The sequence below is a fragment of the Silurus meridionalis genome, chromosome 28, assembly GCF_014805685.1.
Source record: "Silurus meridionalis isolate SWU-2019-XX chromosome 28, ASM1480568v1, whole genome shotgun sequence".
In the NCBI taxonomy this organism is placed as follows: domain Eukaryota; kingdom Metazoa; phylum Chordata; class Actinopteri; order Siluriformes; family Siluridae; genus Silurus; species Silurus meridionalis.
This window is the reverse complement of record NC_060911.1, coordinates 15,922,259-15,944,187: the sequence shown is the minus strand read 5'-3', so window position 1 is coordinate 15,944,187 and position 21,929 is coordinate 15,922,259. Positions and strand designations below refer to the sequence as shown.

General features: G+C 42.5%; 1 protein-coding gene across 2 annotated transcripts in view; it reads left to right on the top strand.

The window, feature by feature from the left end:
• The window catches only part of LOC124381294 (catenin alpha-2), a 267,639-nt gene that overhangs the window by 234,630 nt on the left and 11,080 nt on the right, over positions 1-21,929 (top strand). The window contains exons 1-5 of one of the 2 annotated variants that reach the window (XM_046842774.1): positions 1,363-1,499; positions 5,037-5,129; positions 7,991-8,147; positions 9,657-9,857; positions 14,312-14,463. In XM_046842774.1, coding sequence (XP_046698730.1) covers positions 5,094-5,129; positions 7,991-8,147; positions 9,657-9,857; positions 14,312-14,463 — 546 coding nt within the window. In that variant the 5' untranslated portion in view covers positions 1,363-1,499; positions 5,037-5,093. Of the gene's footprint in view, positions 1-1,362; positions 1,500-5,036; positions 5,130-7,990; positions 8,148-9,656; positions 9,858-14,311; positions 14,464-21,929 lie in introns of those variants that run through there. The other variant, XM_046842773.1, reaches the window with a different exon arrangement.

Sequence of the window (21,929 nt, the reverse complement as noted above, 5' to 3'; positions counted from 1 at the left end):
ATTTTAAATATTAATGAATAACAAGTGTGGTGCTTGATTGGTTGAAATGAACGATTGGACACCCTGATCATCCCAGTCACAAACTGAAATTATTTCTTCACAAATCTTAGCGAGGGATGATATTGCACCCCTGAAGCACCAAGAGTTAAGGGCCTTGCTCAAGGGCCCAAGAGTTGCAGCATGGTGATATGATGCTTGAACCCCCGACCTTCAGATCCAGAGTCTTAACCACTGAGCTAACACTTTCCTTCCTGGATGGAAGTAGTAGCGCAGTGGATAAGATGTTGGACCTCTGATCAGAAGGTCATGGGTTCAAATCCCATCACCAGCAAGCTGCTACTTCCTGGGCCCCTAAACCTCTATTGCTCAGCTGTTTAACTGTAATGGGGTTTTGGGTGGTTGCACAAAAATGGAGAACCCCTATTGCATCAAGAACAAATCTCTAACTACAGATAGACAGCAGGCCGTCATCAGGAAATCAGATGATGTATTTGTTTGTTCTTTATTTACTTCTTTATTAATTATTGGAACATTGCTGCTTTATACAAGAACAGTTTTTTTCTTTAAATATGAATTATTTAATAATCAGCTTATATTTTCCAAAAACAAGTTTTATCACTTTGTAGTGATTTTCTTGCTAATTCAAGGTTCCTTAAGGTCACAGTGATGATTCATATTTATATTTTTCTCCACAAATGGCACAAATGTCCTTTTTGCAGTTGGCTCTATTCTGATCCACAGATTTTTCCGTATGAAAGCTCTGTTTGTTTCTGTGTTTGTGTATTCCGGACGAGTGGAAAAAAAAAACATTGTGCATTAAATGCGCGTTGTTTCTCGTCTAGTTCACAGCAATGTCACAGAGCAATCTGCAACTTTTTTGCTCAGAGAAACACAGTTGGAGAACTTGTGTCTAGACTCGGATGTGATCGGAATGAGACGTAATTACATTTCTGAGAGCCGGTTTTGCTTTTAAGTTTTAGCTATTGAGATCATTTTGGATTTATTCATTTAAACAATCGAGGCACAATTCAGGTACATGTCTGAATTAAAAACATAATTATTAACATTGCGCCGGCCCATTATTCTCATAAAAGCTCCAACGAGCAATTTCTGAGAAGCAGCCTGGACAAATAAAACGGAAAAAAAAAATCATTAATCTTTAAAGTGTCCTGGGAAAAAAAAGCAGAGACACAATAACTATAGTAATATTCATATTTCTGTGTTTTAGACTCTTCATCCACTTTGCAGTTCATGGTTAAATACATAAGTCCCTGATTTTGTTGGTCCTGGACCGGTGGGATTCTGTCGGAGCGATTTGCGAGTAGCTCTGTTGTGGATGCACTTAGCTCCCTGCCTGTGCACTTCCCCAATGGGCCACACTCCTCAATCTTGGCCATGGTGTCAGTCTGATTTACTTAAACTCTGTCCAGGGACATGGCAGGCAATCGGCTCGACCAGTCAGGCAAACAGCTTCTCCTAAAGTCAAGCTCTTTCTCCAGGTGAGAAATCCTGCCATTGAAGAAAAATGTCTTAGTGAGTGCTGGGAACATTTACCTTCCCTCTTGAACATTGAAGAGCCTTTACGGCCTGCTGTATTCTCAGGGGAAATAAAAATGGACACCAAACACAACGTTTGCTATGTTTCCACACGGACGGATTTAATTACAAATGTTTAGTGATTGGAAATGATTTTACACTGGTGTTAATTAGTTTTAGTTTTTGTAAAGAAGGTTTTAATTTCGCCTCTTTAATATTTATTTATTTATATTTGTAATAAAAATGGTCAAACAGAAATGCGTGCTGCATTAAACACCAGTTAATAAAACGAGTGCAGTTAAAAATTTACTTGCGTTAACACTTTCCTATTTTGTTTAACACATTACTTTTGACAGCCCTGATATATATACTGTATATACACACACACACACACACACACACACACACACACACACACACATTATATGCTAAAAAAAAGTATTAGGACACCTAAACTTTTCTGCCACATGTGGTTCTTCTCCGAACTGTTGCCACACAGCTGGAGGCACACAATTGTATCGGATGTCCCTGAGAGCTCACTTTAACTCACTTAAACTTGGAAACCCAAACCTGCTTTAGCATACGGTTTCCATCGTCTGGAGAGGAAGATCTTGAGTGGGCTGCTATAGAGCTCTGAACACTTTTGGGATGATTAGATAAATCGATTAGATTAGATTAGATTAGATTAGATGGATGGATGGATGGATGGATGGATGGATGGATGGATGGATGGATGGATAGATAGATAGATAGATAGATAGATAGATAGATAGATAGATAGATAGATAGATAGATAGATAGATGAATTTGTTCTGCTTGATGACATAAGCATTATCTTCAAACACAGATCTGTAGAAGTATCTTCATTGTATAATCTGAATGCAGAGGACACGTGTCGCACAATCAAGCCGAGATCTTCCTGAGGACTTTTCCAGCGTATCACGTGATAATACGTGAAACTGCACCGCTTTTCATTCCAGCCAATCAGGAGTCACCCCCGATTCCAAGTGTTTATTCGGGTTCATCTTGATGCCCAGGTGAGGCTCCTGCTTGGTTTGAAATTAAAAGCACTTGATCAGATTGGACAAATTTGATGTCTAATCTCACAACCTACGCTGGAATCTGAGCTAAAAAATCAATAATTTGATGGCAAAAACCCAGAGATGTCACACCATGTTGTGAGCTTGCTCTCGGAGGCTCATTTTCTTCTTCGATGGAAGATGAAACTCCTTTTATTTGCCAATAAAACCATTAAAATGAGGGCTGGCATCACAGAAGGCTTTTTATCAGAAAGTAGAAAGGAAAAAAAAGAAAATCAAGAAGGTTCTTTAACTAATTGCGATGACTTCTTTTGGACGGGATTGGATGCTGCAGCTTGGCTTGTGCTCACAGCATTGGGAAGAAATTTAGTGTCAGAGGCATTTGAGGAGACATTTCTATCTTTCAAACCACACCAGCCATAGGAAATCGTTATTTACCTGCAAATGATTACCTAGTCCAGCTAGCTAATGGCTAGTATGCTAGCTTTATCTAGTCGCAAGTGGAATTTTCTGTATCAGATTTTGTATAGCAGTAACTTTAATAGGGACAGTTTTGTTGAATGCTAGCTAGCAAGGCCATTAAATTAGCATTAAGATTTTTAGAATAATGGCTAGTATGCTAGTCTCCAGTGATTCACAAGTGGAATTTTCATTATCAGAATAAATATATATTAACTTTATCAAGGACAGTTTCATTCAATGCTAGCTAGCAGGCACACTAAGTCCATGTCCACACTAATAAGTTTTTATTCGAAAATGCATACTACGGTAGGCGTAGCCTAGATTAGCATGTTGGTTCTCAGGCTAATTACTCCATTGTTGTAGATCATGCTTCAACCTTGAATGTGAGTAGTAGAGCATAATTAGATGAGAAGCTGAATTCTAAGCTTTGAGTTTTTTTGCCATAGTTCAGGGCAAATCCTCTTAAGCTGGGTCAGGTTGGATGTGGAGCGTCGACACTTTCAGGGCTTTTTGGAGATGTTTATTAGGCTTCAATTTAGAGCTCTGGCTAGACCACTCTAGAACTTCTCAGAGTTGTTCCTAAGACAACAATAAAACAATGTTGTTGTGATGTAGGAAGGCGAACCTTCGGCCTTGAAGGTCCTGAGCAACGTGGAACAGGATTTTATTGAGAATATCTCTGCTCCATTCAGCTTTGACCATGACCACTTGCTAAAAAAAAAACTGCAGAAACACACTCTCACAGCATGACTTTTGGGATGGAATTGAGATTTCAGTGCTAGCTTTAAAGCTGCAAATGAGCATTGTTAGTGATTCATTTTGTAAATAAACTCTATGTGGTCAGATGAGATACGGATGTATAGAGTGTGGGATAACTGAGCCGGACACGGAACAGGTAGCGGACAGCAGGGTTCTTGTCGATCATGTTTCCGGCTGAAAACGAAGTAACACAGCGTTCTGTTGTAGCCAGCGCCATCTGCTACTTTAATTACACGCCGAGACAGGCGTCCGGATCAAATGCTTCAGTCACATGCTGCCACACACTGCCGTGATCATTCGGCATATTCGGACCTAATGAGGACGACTCCTCGGTAGCACCTCAGCACGGCTAGCTAATCACTGCTGACTTACCAAATGGGCTCCAATTAGGCCTTCTCTCCATGTACTCGGTGACATTTCAGGGGTAATTGTGTTTCACGATGGCAACTCACGAGTCGGCCAGTGTAGCTGTCACCTCCTACACAAAAGACTCAGGTCCAGGGCCTCGTTAATGTTTTGGAGCCCGGGTGGATATTTAAATAAAAAAGGGAGAGGGGATGGTGGTAATGAAAGGGAGGCGGTCGCAGAAAAAAAAAAATCCACATTCTTCATGCAGAGAAATAACAAACACTAATCTAACACTTGAACGCGCGCTAAACCTCTGTACATATTTTGCCCTGACATTGCCTTTACAAGTCAGGCATGAAATCCCCGAATGGCGTCCGCAGAGCTGATAGCTGACGACATGAACAGCAAGAGGACCTTGTATGTGTGTGTGTGTGTGTGTGTGTGGAAGTGATGTGTGAATTAGCAGGTCAGCATGATTTACGCAACTAAATGGCAAGACTGCCTCGTTGCTCATGTGTTGTTTTAACAAAACCTTTACAGAGAACAATCTCACACAACTCTGTCTTTCAGTCCATATGGCTGGCAAATCTCGCTAGCAGGCCCACTAAATCAGCATGAATGTTCTCATGAATATCTGAACCTATATAGCACTATAACAAAGATATATTCGTTCCCTGCTAGCTAGCAGGCCTGCTATATTATCATAAGGGTTCTCAGGCTAATGGCTAATATGTTAGCAAGGACGATTTTGTTCCATGCTAGCTAGCAGGCCCACAGCATGAATTACGCAAACTGAACGGCAGGACTGCCTCGTTGCTCATGTGGTGTTTTAACAAAACATTTATCGAAGACCCGAAATCTCACCAGAACTCTGTCTTTTGGTCTATGTAGGTGGCGAATCTGGCATGTTCCATCTCCAACAACGAGGAAGGGGTGAAGCTGGTGCGCATGGCCGCTACACAGATCGACAGCCTGTGTCCTCAGGTAAGAACAGCACTATTACAGCTGACTCTGAAAGTACCTTTTCAGATGTAGATTTGGATCCATAATAACCAAAACAAGATGTGACCAAATGAAGCTGCATTTTTGAAGGTTACACATACTAGAAGTCAAAGTAAATGTCCAGTGGCATAGCATGTTATTTAAGCAATAATCTTTCTTTACTCTGTAATATCTGGCAACATCAGGTGATTTTAAAACCGAGTGTACAGAATCCTATCATTTGAGTCTAAATACAAGGAACTTCCTGCATTAAAATTATTCATACTATTGAGAATTTTTATGTAAATACAATATTTTTTGGGGGGAATTAAAAGCATCTTTGTTTTTATTTACAGCATTATCATAATTATTGTGGGAAAATCGATAGTTGAATTTGCAGTCAGACAACGAGCACCCCCATTTAACCGAAATGGTATGATCCTCAATTCATAACACCTTTGTGAAGTTTGTGAGATCGATATTCGAATCAGACTGCTACTATCGAAGCATCGAGTCTTCCATTATTCAGGGTCACTTCTAATACATCAGTCTGCATAGTAGTTCATGTGAGGAAGTGCAAAGAGATTTCAAAGATTAACAAAAAAACCTGACAGTTGAATCACCAGCTTTCGATTCTGTTCACTATAAATACTGGATTGTGATTGGCTGGAAGGTTATTCTTAAAAACACCTGTAACCGTAGCAACATCTAGTTGTGAGACAGTTTTCTACACATTTCCTTATGACCTTCATTATTGAGCTCCATGGAGGAGTTTTGGATGTGGTGGAACTAGATGATGATGGGTTCTGTGATTTTGATAAATAGCTAGAGTCTGATGAATTTCTATGAACTGGAGAAGAAAACATATATAACGAAACAGCACTAGGAGGAAACTTCTACAACTTCATTATAATACAGACTTGTAGAAATGTAAGAATCCCAACCTTGGCACTACTTTATGTCTGGGTGTGATGTGGAGCAGCAGAATAGTCATATTTTAAATAAGTAATAAATATTTTGTTATTGTGATTCATTCAGTCAGTTTTGCTCTGCAAACATCAATGACAGCTTGAACTCCTCAATGCTGAAAACTGACCGTAGCTTCATCTCCGGCTGTTGTTCACCTCCAACCCCATGTCAGTCAATTTATTTACAGTATTAACGTTATTAATGTTGGCCAGCTTCAGGGTAAAAGCCGCTGATGCTCCACAATCTGATAAGATTTTAATGTAGTGTTTAATAAACAATCACAGGTGATTTCTATAAAAGAGATTGTTCAAACAGTTATTAATAATAATTCTAGCGAAGAGGTGAAACAATGATGCTGTTAATCAGGTAATAATTGAATAATTGGCCTGAGATTGCAAATAAATTTGATTAGGGAATATGTTGTTCATCTGCTTAGAGTGGATTTGAATGTGGAAGCATGACATTTTCCCTTCACTTTAACCAGACACAAAACCTGATCCTCCATGACACACAAATCCAGCTCCATAAAGATCTGCCTCACCCAACCTCATAACCTGCTGCTCACGCGTTCACCAGCAGGCACAATTACAGTCACTAATCTCCCTACTGGCATGTTAATAAGAGGTGGAGAAAACCAAAGAACAGCAAGGGAACCTATTTGGATCTTATTCACCGTCTCATCCTGAGATAATAAATATCATTCAGCAATACAGAAACATAAAGCAATAAAAGAAGTGAGACTTTCTCACAGCTCTGTTTTTCCCCCAATGGACAGAAAAGCTGTGGAATATCCTCAGTTGTGGAACTAAGTGATCTGCTCATGCCATGGGCTTTGATGTACATCTCCCAGGCACCCAAGTTTTCACCAGAGCTTGGTGTGAAAGTGCAGAGGTTGTGCATGCATCCCTGTCTCAGGCACTGAGATCTCTCAGAGCTTCTAGGCAAAAAAAAAAAAAAATCAATTTCGAAGTTGAAATTTAAACTCAATAAAGATGAAGCACTGGAACTCTTCACAAGGGTCAATCAGACCAAGAGATGTCTGAGACTCAACCATGAGGTCCATCTGTTCTGTAGGAGATAGTGTTGGGAACTCTTTTGGGGTCTTTGATTGGTTTTTCCAGATGTGGTCTTGGTTAATTGATTTTAAAAATCCACTTCCTGTTCTGAAATGGTGGCTTCTTGATAACATAAAGGGGTAAAGGGGATTTTTACTTGTCACATGTACATTACAGCAAAAATTCTTTATTTGCATTTCCCAGTGATGTTCAGAATCTAACATGATCCAGAGCCCCTGGAGTACAGAGGGTTAAGGGCCTTGTTTAAGAGCCCCAAGAGTGGCAGCTTGGAGATACTGCGGCTTGAACCACTGACCTTCTGTTTTGTAACCCAGAGCTTTAACAACTTTAATCAATCCATCCTCCCTTCCTTTCCTTCCTTGTTTCAGACAAAAATCACACAACAGAAAGTAAGTTTTTGACACTCGTGTGTTGTAGGGTGACGGATGGTAGAATTATAGATGTATATATACAGTATATAAACAGCAGTATGGGCACTGCTGGGACAAGTGTCTGAACAACACCAAACTTTACTAAAGTACTTATACTACTGTAATGATCATGATGATCTCGATAAACAAAACATCTCTATTACAGTATACTTCCACTGGAGAATAGAATAAAATGATTATTTAAGGATCTGTGATGTGATTTGTGGATTTCCTTTAATCACAGGTTAATGATCAGAGAGTTTTTAACACACAGTGTATTACAGTGGAAAACCTGCCTGAATCCTGCCACCAGGCTGCAGTGGGGTTTAAACAGAGTGGAATCCCCACGAGGACCCGTAACACAGTTGTTATTTTGGGATTGTGCTGATTTGGTCCAAACTTCACGCAGGTGATCAACGCTGCCCTGACGCTGGCGGCTCGTCCTCAGAGCAAGGTGGCTCAGGACAACATGGATGTGTTTAAAGACCAGTGGGAGAAGCAGGTGCGTATTCTGACCGAGGCTGTGGATGACATCACCTCTGTGGATGACTTCCTGTCTGTGTCAGGTAAAGTCAAGTGTCTCAGGTGCATCATTCCTTTATAATGTGCAAAATAAATGACACTTCAGACAAAGTCAGAAATTTAAACACTATTCCATCAATTACGATTGTTTTTTTTTCTTAATGAATTCACATCATAATTTCATCCTTTTAAGCCACTTATTGTGAGATTTAATAATAAACACCAAAACGTAATGAACACCAAAACTTTACGCCAGTAACAATCTAGATGAAGGCAAAAGACACCAGACACTAAAGTAATAATCACCAAACACCAAGAAAATTAACACCACAGCAACAAACACCAAACAACCAGGCACTTAACCACAAGGCAACAAACACCCAACCCCACCAAAATCGTAGGCGATCAACACCAAGCACCATCAAACACCAATCCAACAAACACCAAGGCAATTAATGCTACGGCAACAAACCCCTAACATCAATGCAAAAAAACTCTAATGCACTATAACTGTAAACACTACACTCCAACACAATAAATAAAAAACACTGCAACAATAACACCCAAACACTAATTTTAAACATAACCAAACATCAAAGCAAAACACCAATCAACACCAAACACTCCAAAACAACAAGGCAATAAACACCAAGTTAATAAAGACCAAACACAAATGCAATAAACATCACCCACTAAAGCATTAAACACTACGACAACTATCACCAAACACCAAGGCAATAAACATCACACAGTAACTCATTAAACACCACAACAACTATCACCAAACACCAAGGCAATAAACATCACACAGTAACTCATTAAACACCACAACAACTATCACCAAACACCAAGGCAATAAACATCACACAGTAACTCATTAAACACCACAACAACTATCACCAAACACCAAGGCAATAAACATCACACAGTAACTCATTAAACACCACAACAACTATCACCAAACACCAAGGCAATAAACATCACACAGTAACTCATTAAACACCACAACAACTATCACCAAACACCAAGGCAATAAACATCACACAGTAACTCATTAAACACCACAACAACTATCACCAAACACCAAGTAAATAAACATCAAACACAAAAGCAATAAATACTAAATACAAGGGCAATAAACATAAACATCACCAAACACTAAGGCAACTAACACCAAACACTAATTTCATAAACACCAAGGAACAAAACGCTTTAATAACAGAGCAGCGATTAGACGCCTTTTGGGGGATTTTAGATTCTTTTTTGACTTTTGTATTTTTGTATTTAAGGAACTCCACACTGCCATCGGTTCTGGTGTTGGTTGTAAAAAACTTCTTTTTTTTCCCTTTTATTTGCACATAAATTGTTTAAAGCCGCAAAAATCAAAGAAATCTCCTTCTAATGAAGAGCTTCTGGCTCTAATCAGCTCTGTGCACGCGGCGGTTTACTGTTGTAATTAATGACACATCGAACTTTGGGTGTGTCTTTGCTTCTTTTTTACTCCTCTATTTGTTTCCTTCTTCTAGCTGCTTTTTTTGTCTTTCTTTCTTCAGAGAACCACATCCTGGAGGATGTGAATAAGTGTGTGATAGCGCTGCAGGAGGGCGATGTGGACACGCTGGACAGGACAGCAGGGGCGATCAGAGGTCGCGCCGCTCGCGTGGTCCATATCATCAACGCCGAGATGGAGAACTACGAGCCAGGCGTGTACACTGAGCGAGTCCTGGAGTCCATCAAGCTGCTGTCTGAAACCGGTGAGCTGCAGCCCCCGTGCCACTACAACACACTTCACTTACCAACTATTCATCATCTCACCGTGCCATGTGTGGGCACGGACCACCTGTACACGCTTCCACACTGCACTTTAGCTCCGAGCTGGTGCTGGTAAGAATATGGTTGTTGAGGAGCAGAGATGATGCTCACTGAATAGCAATGAGTTCTCCGGAATCGAGTCGAGTGGAGACCGGAATGAGAGATATTTTACAATTCCACAGAATTTGCACTCACTCAAGCCTGACGTTCATCTAATCCGCATAAATATCAGTCGTAAATATTCACTCCATCTGGAAAAAGTGGCTAAAACTCCGAATTTTTCTGAAAGATTCCGAACTTCATACTTAAAGCTGTATAACGTTCCTGAGATTTTGTGGAATCTGTTCTGAATACATGCAGAACAGAAGTATGTCCACTGAACTCTGACTGAACTCTGAACTGGGTGTGGCCTGAACTTTAAGCTCTATAAGTTCTCCTTGTGTACTCACTACTTCTCCAGCAGCACTCGCAAACACCTCAGATGTAGAAGGTCTAAAAGTGTCTGCACCATGTCAAAATTCTCAGCTCACAGTTCCTCAACCTCAGCTACATCTTCCTTTCTTCTCAATCCACAATTTTCTTCTTCCTGCTGGTCTTGCCTTTCTTTGCTTTCTTTCTATATTCCTACCCATAGTCTATCCCTCCATCTATCCATTCCTTCTTTCCTTCCTACATTTGTTTATTAATTCTTTCTTCTTTCCCCCTTTCCTATATTCGTCTATTCATTCCTCCTTCCTTCTTGCTTGAAAAGCTCCAACCCTTTAGAAGTAAAGTTTTGCAGAGATCTGACTAGGCCTTGTCTGAAGGAGTGAAAGAGTGAAAGAAAGCCCAGCAGTCAGAGAGGACGTCAGTGTGAGATGGACTTGAGGTGCCACCAGTTGCTCTGTTTAATGCTCGCTCATCTTGCAGGTTTTTTCTTCTTCACCACCTTTGGCACTTCGTTGTCATTTTGTGGAAGGTAGTAATCTGGAGTCTGATGGACACCACCGTGAGCCCAAACACAGCAGTGTCACAGGAACACTGAGATTTCACTCCTGCTGTGGATCCACTGCTTTTAAATTACACTCCATCAGAAGCTCTCGCTGACGAGAGGAAGCTGCTTTTATCTCAGCTGCAGAGCCGGCGCCGAGAAAAAGAAATAAAAAAGCACCAGCTGCCACGTGATGTAGTTTTTTACGTCTCACGTAACTCTGTTATAGTTTAAATTCAACTGCTGAGAGGCTGCGCTGATGTGATGCTGACTGTGTGTGTGTGTGTGTGTGTGTGTGTGTGTGTGTGTGTGTGTGTGTTACTGTGTGTGTGTGTGTGTGTGTGTGTGTGTTACTGTGTGTGTGTGTGTGTATGTGTGTGTGTGTTACTGTGTGTGAGTCTTACTGTGTGTGAGTGTGTGTGTAACTGTGTGTGTGTGTGTGTGTGTGTGTGTGTGTTACTATGTGTTACTGTGTGTGTGTGTGTGTGTGTGTGTAAGTGTGTGTGTGTAAGTGTGTGTGTTACTGTGTGTGTGTGTGTGTGTGTTACTGTGTCTGTGATTGTGGGTGTGTTACTGTGTGTGTGTGTGTGTGTATATGTGTGAGTCTTACTGTGTGTGTGTGTGTGTGTGTGTGTGTGTGTATTACTGTGTCTGATTGTGTGTGTGTGATTGTGTGTGTCTGTGATTGTGTGTGTTACTGTGTGTGTGTGTGTGTGTGTGTGTGTGTATTGTGTGTGTGTGTGTGTGTGTGTGTTACTGTGTCTGTGATTGTGTGTGTGTATGTGTGTGTGTGTGTGTGTGTGTTGTGTGTGTGTGTGTGTTACTGTGTCTGATTGTGTGTGTCTGTGATTGTGTGTGTCTGTGATTGTGTGTGTTACTGTGTGTGTGTGTGTGTGTGTGTGTGTGTGTGTGTGTGTGTGTGTGTGATTGTGTGTGATTGTGTGTGTGTGTATGTGTGTGTGTGTGTGTGTGTGTGTGTTACTATGTGTTACTGTGTCTGTGATTGTGTGTGTGTGTTACTGTGTGTGTGTGTGTTACTGTGTCTGTGATTGTGTGTGATTGTGTGTGTTACTGTGTGTGTGTGTGTGTGTGTGTGTGTGTGTGTGTGTGTGTGTGTGAATATATATATATATATATATATATATATGTGTGTGTGTGTGTGTGTGTGTGTGTGTGTGTGTGTCTGTGATTGTGTGTGTGTTACTGTGTGTTTCTGTGTACTGTGTTCTCTTTTGTTAAATCCTTGATGAAAGTGTAAAAGAGAACAGTTCTGTTTGCTTCTTCTTTACATTAAAAAGGGTTTATTATGTGCAAGTTCATATTTCTTCCTCTGGGAAACAGGAAACGACAGAAAACGTGTTATTTCCACTACAGAGTCTGATTGGTTTTTATAGGAGCGTCTCAGACAACTGCAAAACACAGGTTTAAATCGAGATGTTGTTTCTTGAGATGTTCCGTTCCTGTTTAGGACCAGCTGATGTAAGGGGTCTCTAGTGTCTCAATAACAATGCTGCATATTGGGGCAGTGGGAAATAGATAATTAAAAGAAAAACACACTGACGATGGGCTGTTGTGGGAAAATACACCACTGTCTAACATGTTCCTGTAGACCACACGGGTCTGCTGCTGCCTCTCTGACCCTCGTGGTTCCTCCTGCCTCCCCTCAGGGCTGAAAGGGAATTAAGGGAAGCGGTGTATTTTCTTTTGCCTGAAGCTGCTGGGGGTGAAATGGCAACTCGAGCATCATGTTCGCTGCTCATTAGACTGTAATAACATTTTCCTCTCCTTTCTGCTGAAAGTGAAGGCGACAGTGAGGGAATCCCCGAGCAGGAAATCACCACACCAGCTTCACTGTGCTTCATGCTCAGAACTCAGCCTTCTTCATCAATTACAAACAGTGTAAACTTTTTACAAAATGTGTGTGTGTGTGTGTGTGTGTGTGTGTTTTTTAAGCAGCAGATATCTAGAGATCGTTTGTTATTGGCTTGAGTTTATACCCTACGGCTGCTCCATCAATCAGAGCAGCACCTGGTAAACACTGACAGGTCATAGGTCATGGTGGGGTGCGGGGTGGGGGGGTGGCAGTTAGCATTCAGTTTTGATGATGGTGCAAAATCTGTAGTCTGAGAAGATGCTAAATCACATGTTGGAGGAGACTGTAGTGAAGGAAGGATGGAAGGAAGGAAGGATTGATTGAAGAACAAAGAGTCCTTGAGCTATTGCTGTGGCTTCAAACATCCCTGAAAGATCTCTCAGTAATTGAACACGTCTTCGTTCTTCTGTGTTCTTGTTCCTGTATTGAGACTGTTAGCTGTTCTAGATTGAGCTTCTTATCAGGATCTGTCTCCATTCTCAATATACGAATCCTCCACACTACAGACTCTCTGCACTGCTTCCTTTTCTTCAGTGCTGCTCTGATGAAGGATCTTTTTAAACCCCGGCTGTGATACGGGGTCTGTGTGCTCCATCCCAGGCTCAGGAGAGCGCTCAGTTCTCGCCTCGCGCTGCTTCATTACTCAAAGCGGCTCCTCGCAGAGAACTTCATTCATTAAGAGCTCCGACGACCAGGCGATTATTTTACTGCATCTTCAATTTCTCCAGTCAGAGAAATGAAAATGAAACAAAAAGATTCTTTTAGGTGTTGAATTTTATGGAGTAAAATGTGAATAAATACGTCTGAGGTAAAAACAACAACAACAACATAAAACGCAGATAAACAGTTCATTAAAGAGGTTCTGGAAACGTGTCACCACCACATGGTGTTTATCAGCACACACGTGACGTGACGTGACGTTTCATCAGGACTTCGCTCGCTGAGTGCTGAGAAGATGAAGTGAAATACGAGTGAATGAGAAACTGATATGTTCTCACTCTCACCCTGTCTGTGTGGCTCCAGAGCTCCTACTCACAAGAACCTGTACATGAACCTCCTGGTTCCTTCATCACTCTGTTCATTTCCTCCTTCCTTTCCTGCTTGCTTTCTTTCTATTGTCCATCCCTTAATACTTTATTTTCTATCATTTTTTTCTTCTTTTCTTTCTTCCTTAGAATGTAAATCCTTCATTCCTTCATATAATCCCTTTTTACTTTTTTTTCTTCCTTCCTTCTTTCCTTTCTTTCTAAAAATGTCATTCCTTTATTTCTTCATTTATTCCCTTTTTTAGGAAATAGGATCTTTTTTAATTTCTTCCTTCCTTCCTAAATTATAATTCCTTTATTCCTTTAACTATTTTCTCCTTCCTTCCTTCCTTCCTTTCTTCCCTCCATCCTAAGAATGTAGATATTTCACTCCTTCATATAATCCCTCTTTCTTTTCTTTTTCCTTCTTTCTTTCCTTCCTTCCTTCCACTCTTCCTCTATGAGATGAGATGATGTAAGTGTGTAATGAAGCCCTTTTCTGAACCCCTGGTTTGTCCGTCTCCACAGTGATGCCTCGTTTCGCTGAGCAGGTTGAGGTCGCTATAGAAGCTCTGAGCACCACTCCGCCTCTGCCCTTCGAGGAGAACGAGTTCATCGATGCCTCGCGCCTGGTTTACGACGGCGTCCGTGACATCAGGAAAGCCGTCCTCATGATACGGGTGAGCATTCGCCAGCACCGCTCCTGTGCTAGTCTAACGTGTTAGCATGAAACCGCAATCTGGAGCTTCAGCTAATCTTCACCTTAAAGATCAGAATGAAGAAGAAATCACAGCTTTTCATAAAAGTGCTGATCTGATCTTGTTTAATAAACTCGTGTTTACACACAGAGTGGTGCGAAAAACAAAAATCATTGAGTGAGTGACAGCTTTATGTGTGTGAGAGCTCCAGCTAGTATCTATATTCTTATCAATTAGAACATACACAGGATCTAAGTGTCTACAGTAAGATCTGCTTATCTTCTTAAAGACCCCCAACAACACAACAAGATGATGTTTGCATTCCTTCTGTAGCTGGTTATTGGACACCTCCATTTTTCCTTTTGTTCTGTCTCCAAATACTGTAGCATCAGGACGTAATCATGACGTCGGCACTTAGAAGGTCTTTACGTTTATGCATTATAAAATGATTTATAAAGCGTTTATAATGCATTATGAATACAGAAGTCATAGAAAGGGATGCAACATTCTGGGAGGAAAAATGTGATTTTTGAAAATAGCAAGTTGCATTTTAGGATAAAAAAATGTTAATCCACATTGATGTAAATCCACACTCACCACTTCCACACTCACCACTTCCACACCACCACTTCCACCTCACCACACTCACCACTTCCACTCACCACTTCCACACTCACCACTCACCACTTCCACACTCACCACTTCACACTCACCACTCACCACTTCCACACTCACCACTTCCACTCACCACTTCCACACTCACCACTTCCACACTCACCACTTCCACACTCACCACACTCACCACACTCACCACTTCCACTCACCACTTCCACACTCACCACTTCCACACTCACCACACTCACCACTTCCACACTCACCACTTCCACACTCACCACTTCCACACTCACCACACTCACCACTTCCACACTCACCACTTCCACTCACCACACCACACCACACTCACCACTCCACACTCACCACACTCACACTCACCACACTCACCACTTCCACACACTCACCACTCCACACCACCACTTCCACACTCACCACACACTCACCACACTCACCACACACTCACCACTTCCACACACTCACCACACTCACCACTTCCACACTCACCACTTCCACACTCACCACACTTCCACACTCACCACTTCCACACTCACCACTTCCACTCACCACTCACTCACCACACTCACCACACCACTTCCACACTCACCACACTCACCACTCCACACTCACCACTTCCACACCTCACCACTTCCACACTCACCACCACACTCACCACTTCCACACTCACCACTTCCACACTCACCACCACACTCACCACACTTCCACACTCACCACTTCCACACTCACACTCACCACACCACCACTTCCACCACTCACCACACTTCCACACCACCACTTCCACACTCACCACTTCCACACTCACCACTTCCACACTCACCACCACTCACCACACTCACCACTTCCACCACTTCCACACCACTTCCACACTCACCACACTCACCACTCACCACACTCACCACTTCCACACTCACCACACTCACCACTTCCACACTCACCACTTCCACACTCACTTCCACACCACTCACCACACTTCCACACCACCACTTCCACCACTTCCACACCACTTCCACACTCACCACTCACACACTCACCACACCACCACTCACCACACCACACTCACCACTTCCACACTCACCACTCACACACTCACCACTCCACACTCACCACACTTCCACACTCACCACTCACACACTCACCACACCACACCTCACCACACTCACCACTTCCACACACCACTTCCACACCACCACACTCACCACTCACACACTCACCACTCACCACACCACTTCCACACTCACCACACTCACCACTCCACACTCACCACACCACACCACTTCCACACCACCACCACACTCACCACTTCCACACTCACCACTTCCACACCTCACCACTTCCACACTCACACCACACTCACCACACCTCACCACTTCCACACTCACCACTCCACACCTCACCACACTCACCACACCACCACTCCACACTCACCACTCACCACACTCACCACTCCACACTCACCACACTCCACACTCACCACTTCCACACTCACCACTTCCACACACACCACACTCACCACTTCCACACTCACCACCACTTCCACACCACCACACTCACCACTTCCACACTCACCACACTCACCACTTCCACACTCACCACTTCCACACACACCACACTCACCACTTCCACATTTACCACTTCCACACTTACCACTTCCACACTCACCACACTCACCACTTCCACACTCACCACACACCACACTCACACTCACCACTTCCATTTACCACTTCCACACTCACTCACACTCACCACTTCACACTCACCACACTCACCACTTCCCTCACCACTTCCACACCTCACCACTTCCCTCACCACTTCCATTTACCACTTCCACATTTACCACTTCCACATTTACCACTTCCACATTTACCACTTCCACACCACTTCCACATTTACCACTTCCACACACTCACCACTTCCATTTACCACTTCCACACCTCACCACACTCACACTCACCACTTCCACACACTCACCACTTCACACTCACCACTTCCATTTACCACTTCCACATTTACCACTTCCACATTTACCACTTCCACACACACCACACTCACACCACTTCCACATTTACCACTTCCACACACTCACCACTTCCTCACCACTTCCATTTACCACTTCCACACACCACACTCACCACTTCCATTTACCACTTCCACATTCACCACTTCCACATTTACCACTTCCACATTTACCTCTTCCACACTCACCACACTCAACACTTCCACACTCACTCACCACTTCCACATTTACCACTTCCACACACTCACCACCACACTCACACTCACCACTTCCATTTACCACTTCCACATTCACCACTTCCACACTCACTCACACTCACCACACCTCACCACTCCACACTCACCACACTCACTCACCACTTCCATTTACCACTTCCACATTTACCTCTTCCACACTCACCACCTCACCACTTCCATTTACCACTTCCACACTCACTCACACTCACCACTCCACACTCACCACCACTTCCACTCACCACACTCACCACCTCACCACTCCACACTCACCACACTCAACACTTCCACACTCACCACACTCACACTCACCACTTCCATTTACCACTTCCACACACCACACTCACCACCACTTCCACATTCACCACTTCCACTCACCACTTCCATTTACCACTTCCACACACTCACCACTTCCATTTACCACTTCCACATTTACCACTTCCACATTTACCACTTCCACATTTACCACTTCCACATTTACCACTTCCACACTCACTCACACTCACCACTCACCACTTCCACACACTCACCACTCACCACTTCCACACTCACCACTTCCACACTCACCACTTCCACACTCACCACTTCCACACCACCACTTCCACACTCACCACTTCCACATTTACCACTTCCACACTCACCACTTCCACACTCACCACACTCACCACTTCCACATTCACCACTTCCACTCACCACTTCCACACTCACCACTTCCACACCACCACTTCCACATTTACCACTTCCACACTCACCACTTCCTCACCACTTCCACCTCACCACTCACCACTTCCACTCACCACACTCACCACTTCCACACCACTCACCACTTCCTCACCACTTCCACTCACCACTTCCACATTTACCACTTCCACACTCACCACTCCACACTCACCACTCACCACTTCACCACTTCCACACCTCACCACTTCCACACTCACACACTCACCACACCTCACCACTTCCACACTCACCACCACACTCACCACACTCACCACACACTCACCACACCTCACCACTCCACACTCACCACTTCCACACTCACCACTTCCACACACCACTTCCACCTCACCACTTCCACACTCACTCACCACTTCCACACTCACCACTTCCACACTCACCACTTCCACACTCACCACTTCCACACTCACCACTTCCACACTCACCACTTCCACACCTCACCACTTCCACACCACACCACTTCCACACTCACCACTTCCCTCACCACTTCCACACTCACCACTTCCACCTCACCACTTCCACACTCACCACTCACCACTTCCACACTCACCACTTCCACACTCACCACACTCACCACTTCCACACTCACCACTTCCACACTCACCACACTCAACACTTCCACACTCACCACTTCCACACTCACCACACTCACCACTTCCACACTCACCACTTCCACACTCACCACTTCCACATTTACCACTTCCACATTTACCTCTTCCACACTCACCACTTCCACATTCACCACTTCCACACTCACCACTTCCACACTCACCACTTCCACACTCACCACACTCACCACTTCCACTCACCACACTCCACCACTTCCACACTCACCACTTCCACACTCACCACTTCCACACACTCACCACTTCCACACCACACCACACCACTTCCACACTCACCACTTCACCACTTCCACCACTCACCACTTCCACTCACCACTTCCACACTCACCACTTCCACATTTACCACTTCCACACTCACCACTTCCACACTCACCACTTCCACACTCACCACTTCCACATTTACCACTTCCACACTCACCACTTCCACACTCACCACTTCCACACTCACCACTTCCACTCACCACACTCACCACTTCCACACTCACCACTTCCACATTTACCACTTCCACACTCACCACTTCCACACCTCACCACTTCCACTCACCACCACTCACCACTTCCACACTCCACACTCACCACTTCCACACTCACCACTTCACCACACTCACTCACCACACCTCACCACTTCCACACTCACCACTTCCACACTCACCACTTCCACTCACCACTTCCACACTCACCTCACCACTTCCACACTCACCACTTCCACACTCACCACACTCACCACTTCCACACTCACCACTTCCACACACACCACACCACTTCCACTCACCACTTCCACACACACCACACTCACCACTTCCACACTCACCACTTCCACACTCACCACACTCACCACTTCCACACTCACCACTTCCACACACACCACACTCACCACTTCCACATTTACCACTTCCACACTTACCACTTCCACACTCACCACACTCACCACTTGCACACTCACCAGAAACGCAAGTGAAAATCATCTATTTTTTACTGATAACATCTGGCGTACTGTAATAATACAATAACGGCGTCCCGGCGCCTCCGTGTGCACGACCTACATCTGGTCCCTGTGCCGTTAATGACTTCTACATATGGTATAATGCGTTTTATACACTGATTTATTTCATAAGATCGTTCAATTAGCTGGAGAAATATTGGCGTTGATAAATACGCCTGCATATAATCACAGTAACGTGTGTGCAGAACTGATCAGCGTGTATCAAAAGCATTCATTTATAAATCGTTATTATTATTTTTAGAAGAAGAAAAGCGACAGACGCGACTTCTCTCTTATCCAGGAGAAGAATTTCTGCTCGTCTATTTTAAAACATCACAAACAGATTATTTTATTCAAATTCCTATCTGATGTGCCGATCCGTAACCTCTGTTCAATCTGACATAGAAAGCTTATAATGCATCGTAACACTGTGCTGTACGTGGTTCTTCCTCAAACTCACCCCAAAGTCAGAGGCAGACAGTTTTATAGAATGGATAAAATTCTCCCTTTACTAAAACTAGGAGACCCAAAGCCAGCTCCATGAAGATCTGCTTTCCATGGGTTGGAGTGGAAGATCTTGAGTGGCCTGCTATAGAGATCCGACCTCAACCCTATTGAACACCTTTGAGATGAATGAAACATCATCCCAGTCCTCCTCACCTACCTGACTTGTATAAAGATGAGCACGAACGTCTCCACAAGCACACGGCAACATCTAGCGGAACATCATCCCAGAAGAGTGGAGGTTATTATAAGAGCAAATGAGGAAGTGTGGAATGGGCCGTTCTGAACTTATGGTGATTTGAACACAAACGTTTGTCAGTACAGTGTATTATGTTTGAACACAGCATTTAAAAGACATTTACAGGATTTACACAGTAAATAAGAATTAACGCAGCATGGTGTGGGATAGACTGAGTATAATGCCTTATGACTTCTGCAATGTTCCTGCGTAACCGTACAAAGCCGCCTAATTCAACCTGTTTTCAGATTCAGAATTAGTAGTAAAATGCTAATTATTTTAATAAGATTTGACATATTTTATACATCGTAGCTGCTGTGAATGTAATTAGGCATTAGAACAGAATAGCAGAGCTACACTGGTTGCCGTTTCATTGACGAACACAACAGAAGAACCATCACACGGCGTCGAGATGAAGAGAACGCTGACAGGAAGTACAGAAAGCTGAGCTGTGGATTGGCAGCGAGCAGGAGAAGCTGAGGATAATTAAGCAGTGGAGATCTGCTTGTTTGTCAAGCCTGAGTAGGGATGGAGCCGTGCTGCTGCTGCCGCTAAACCTATTAGCATCGCCTTTAGTAGCCCAGATGCTTCGTCTCCCTCGTTCATAGCTGTTGCGTCGTGTTGGTGTTTGTTCCTCACAAAGAACATGATGAAGAAGCAGAAGACAGCGTGTAGGCCACATGCGTGTGTTAGTGAGGGTTCTGAAGAGCAGCAAACATACGTTTCCATCAGGTTTTTTCCTGTTCTTACTATTCTTCATGCTGTGTTCAGTTACAATACAAACAGCACAAATATTCATTCATTTATTTATTCATTCATTTATTTATTCATTCATTCATTCATTCATTCATTCATTTATTTATTCATTCATTCATTCATTTATTCATTTATTTATTCATTCATTTATTCATTTATTTATTCATTCATTTATTTATTCATTCATTCATTCATTTATTCATTCATTCATTCATTCATTCATTTATTTATTTATTCATTCATTTATTTATTCATTCATTCATTCATTTATTTATTCATTCATTTATTTATTTATTCATTCATTTATTTATTCATTCATTCATTCATTTATTTATTCATTCATTCATTCATTTATTTATTCATTCATTCATTTATTTATTTATTCATTCATTTATTGCAGTAAAACCTTTTTATCAGAGGGTCCTGAGTGTTAAAAAATAAATAAATTAATTAATGAATAAATAAATAAATGAATGAATAAATAAATGACATGTAAAAAAGTGTAAATTAAAAACTTAATTTAAAAATAATAAACAAACAAATATGTAAAATAAAAAAATAAGAAAACCGTAATTAAAAACAAGATTTAAACATTTACATTTTACATTTAAAGATTTTTACATAGAAAAAAACATAAACAAACTCAGACATTACAATTAAATATAACAATAAAACTTAAATAAACAAACAAATAAATAAATAATGTTATTTTAAATAAACCTTA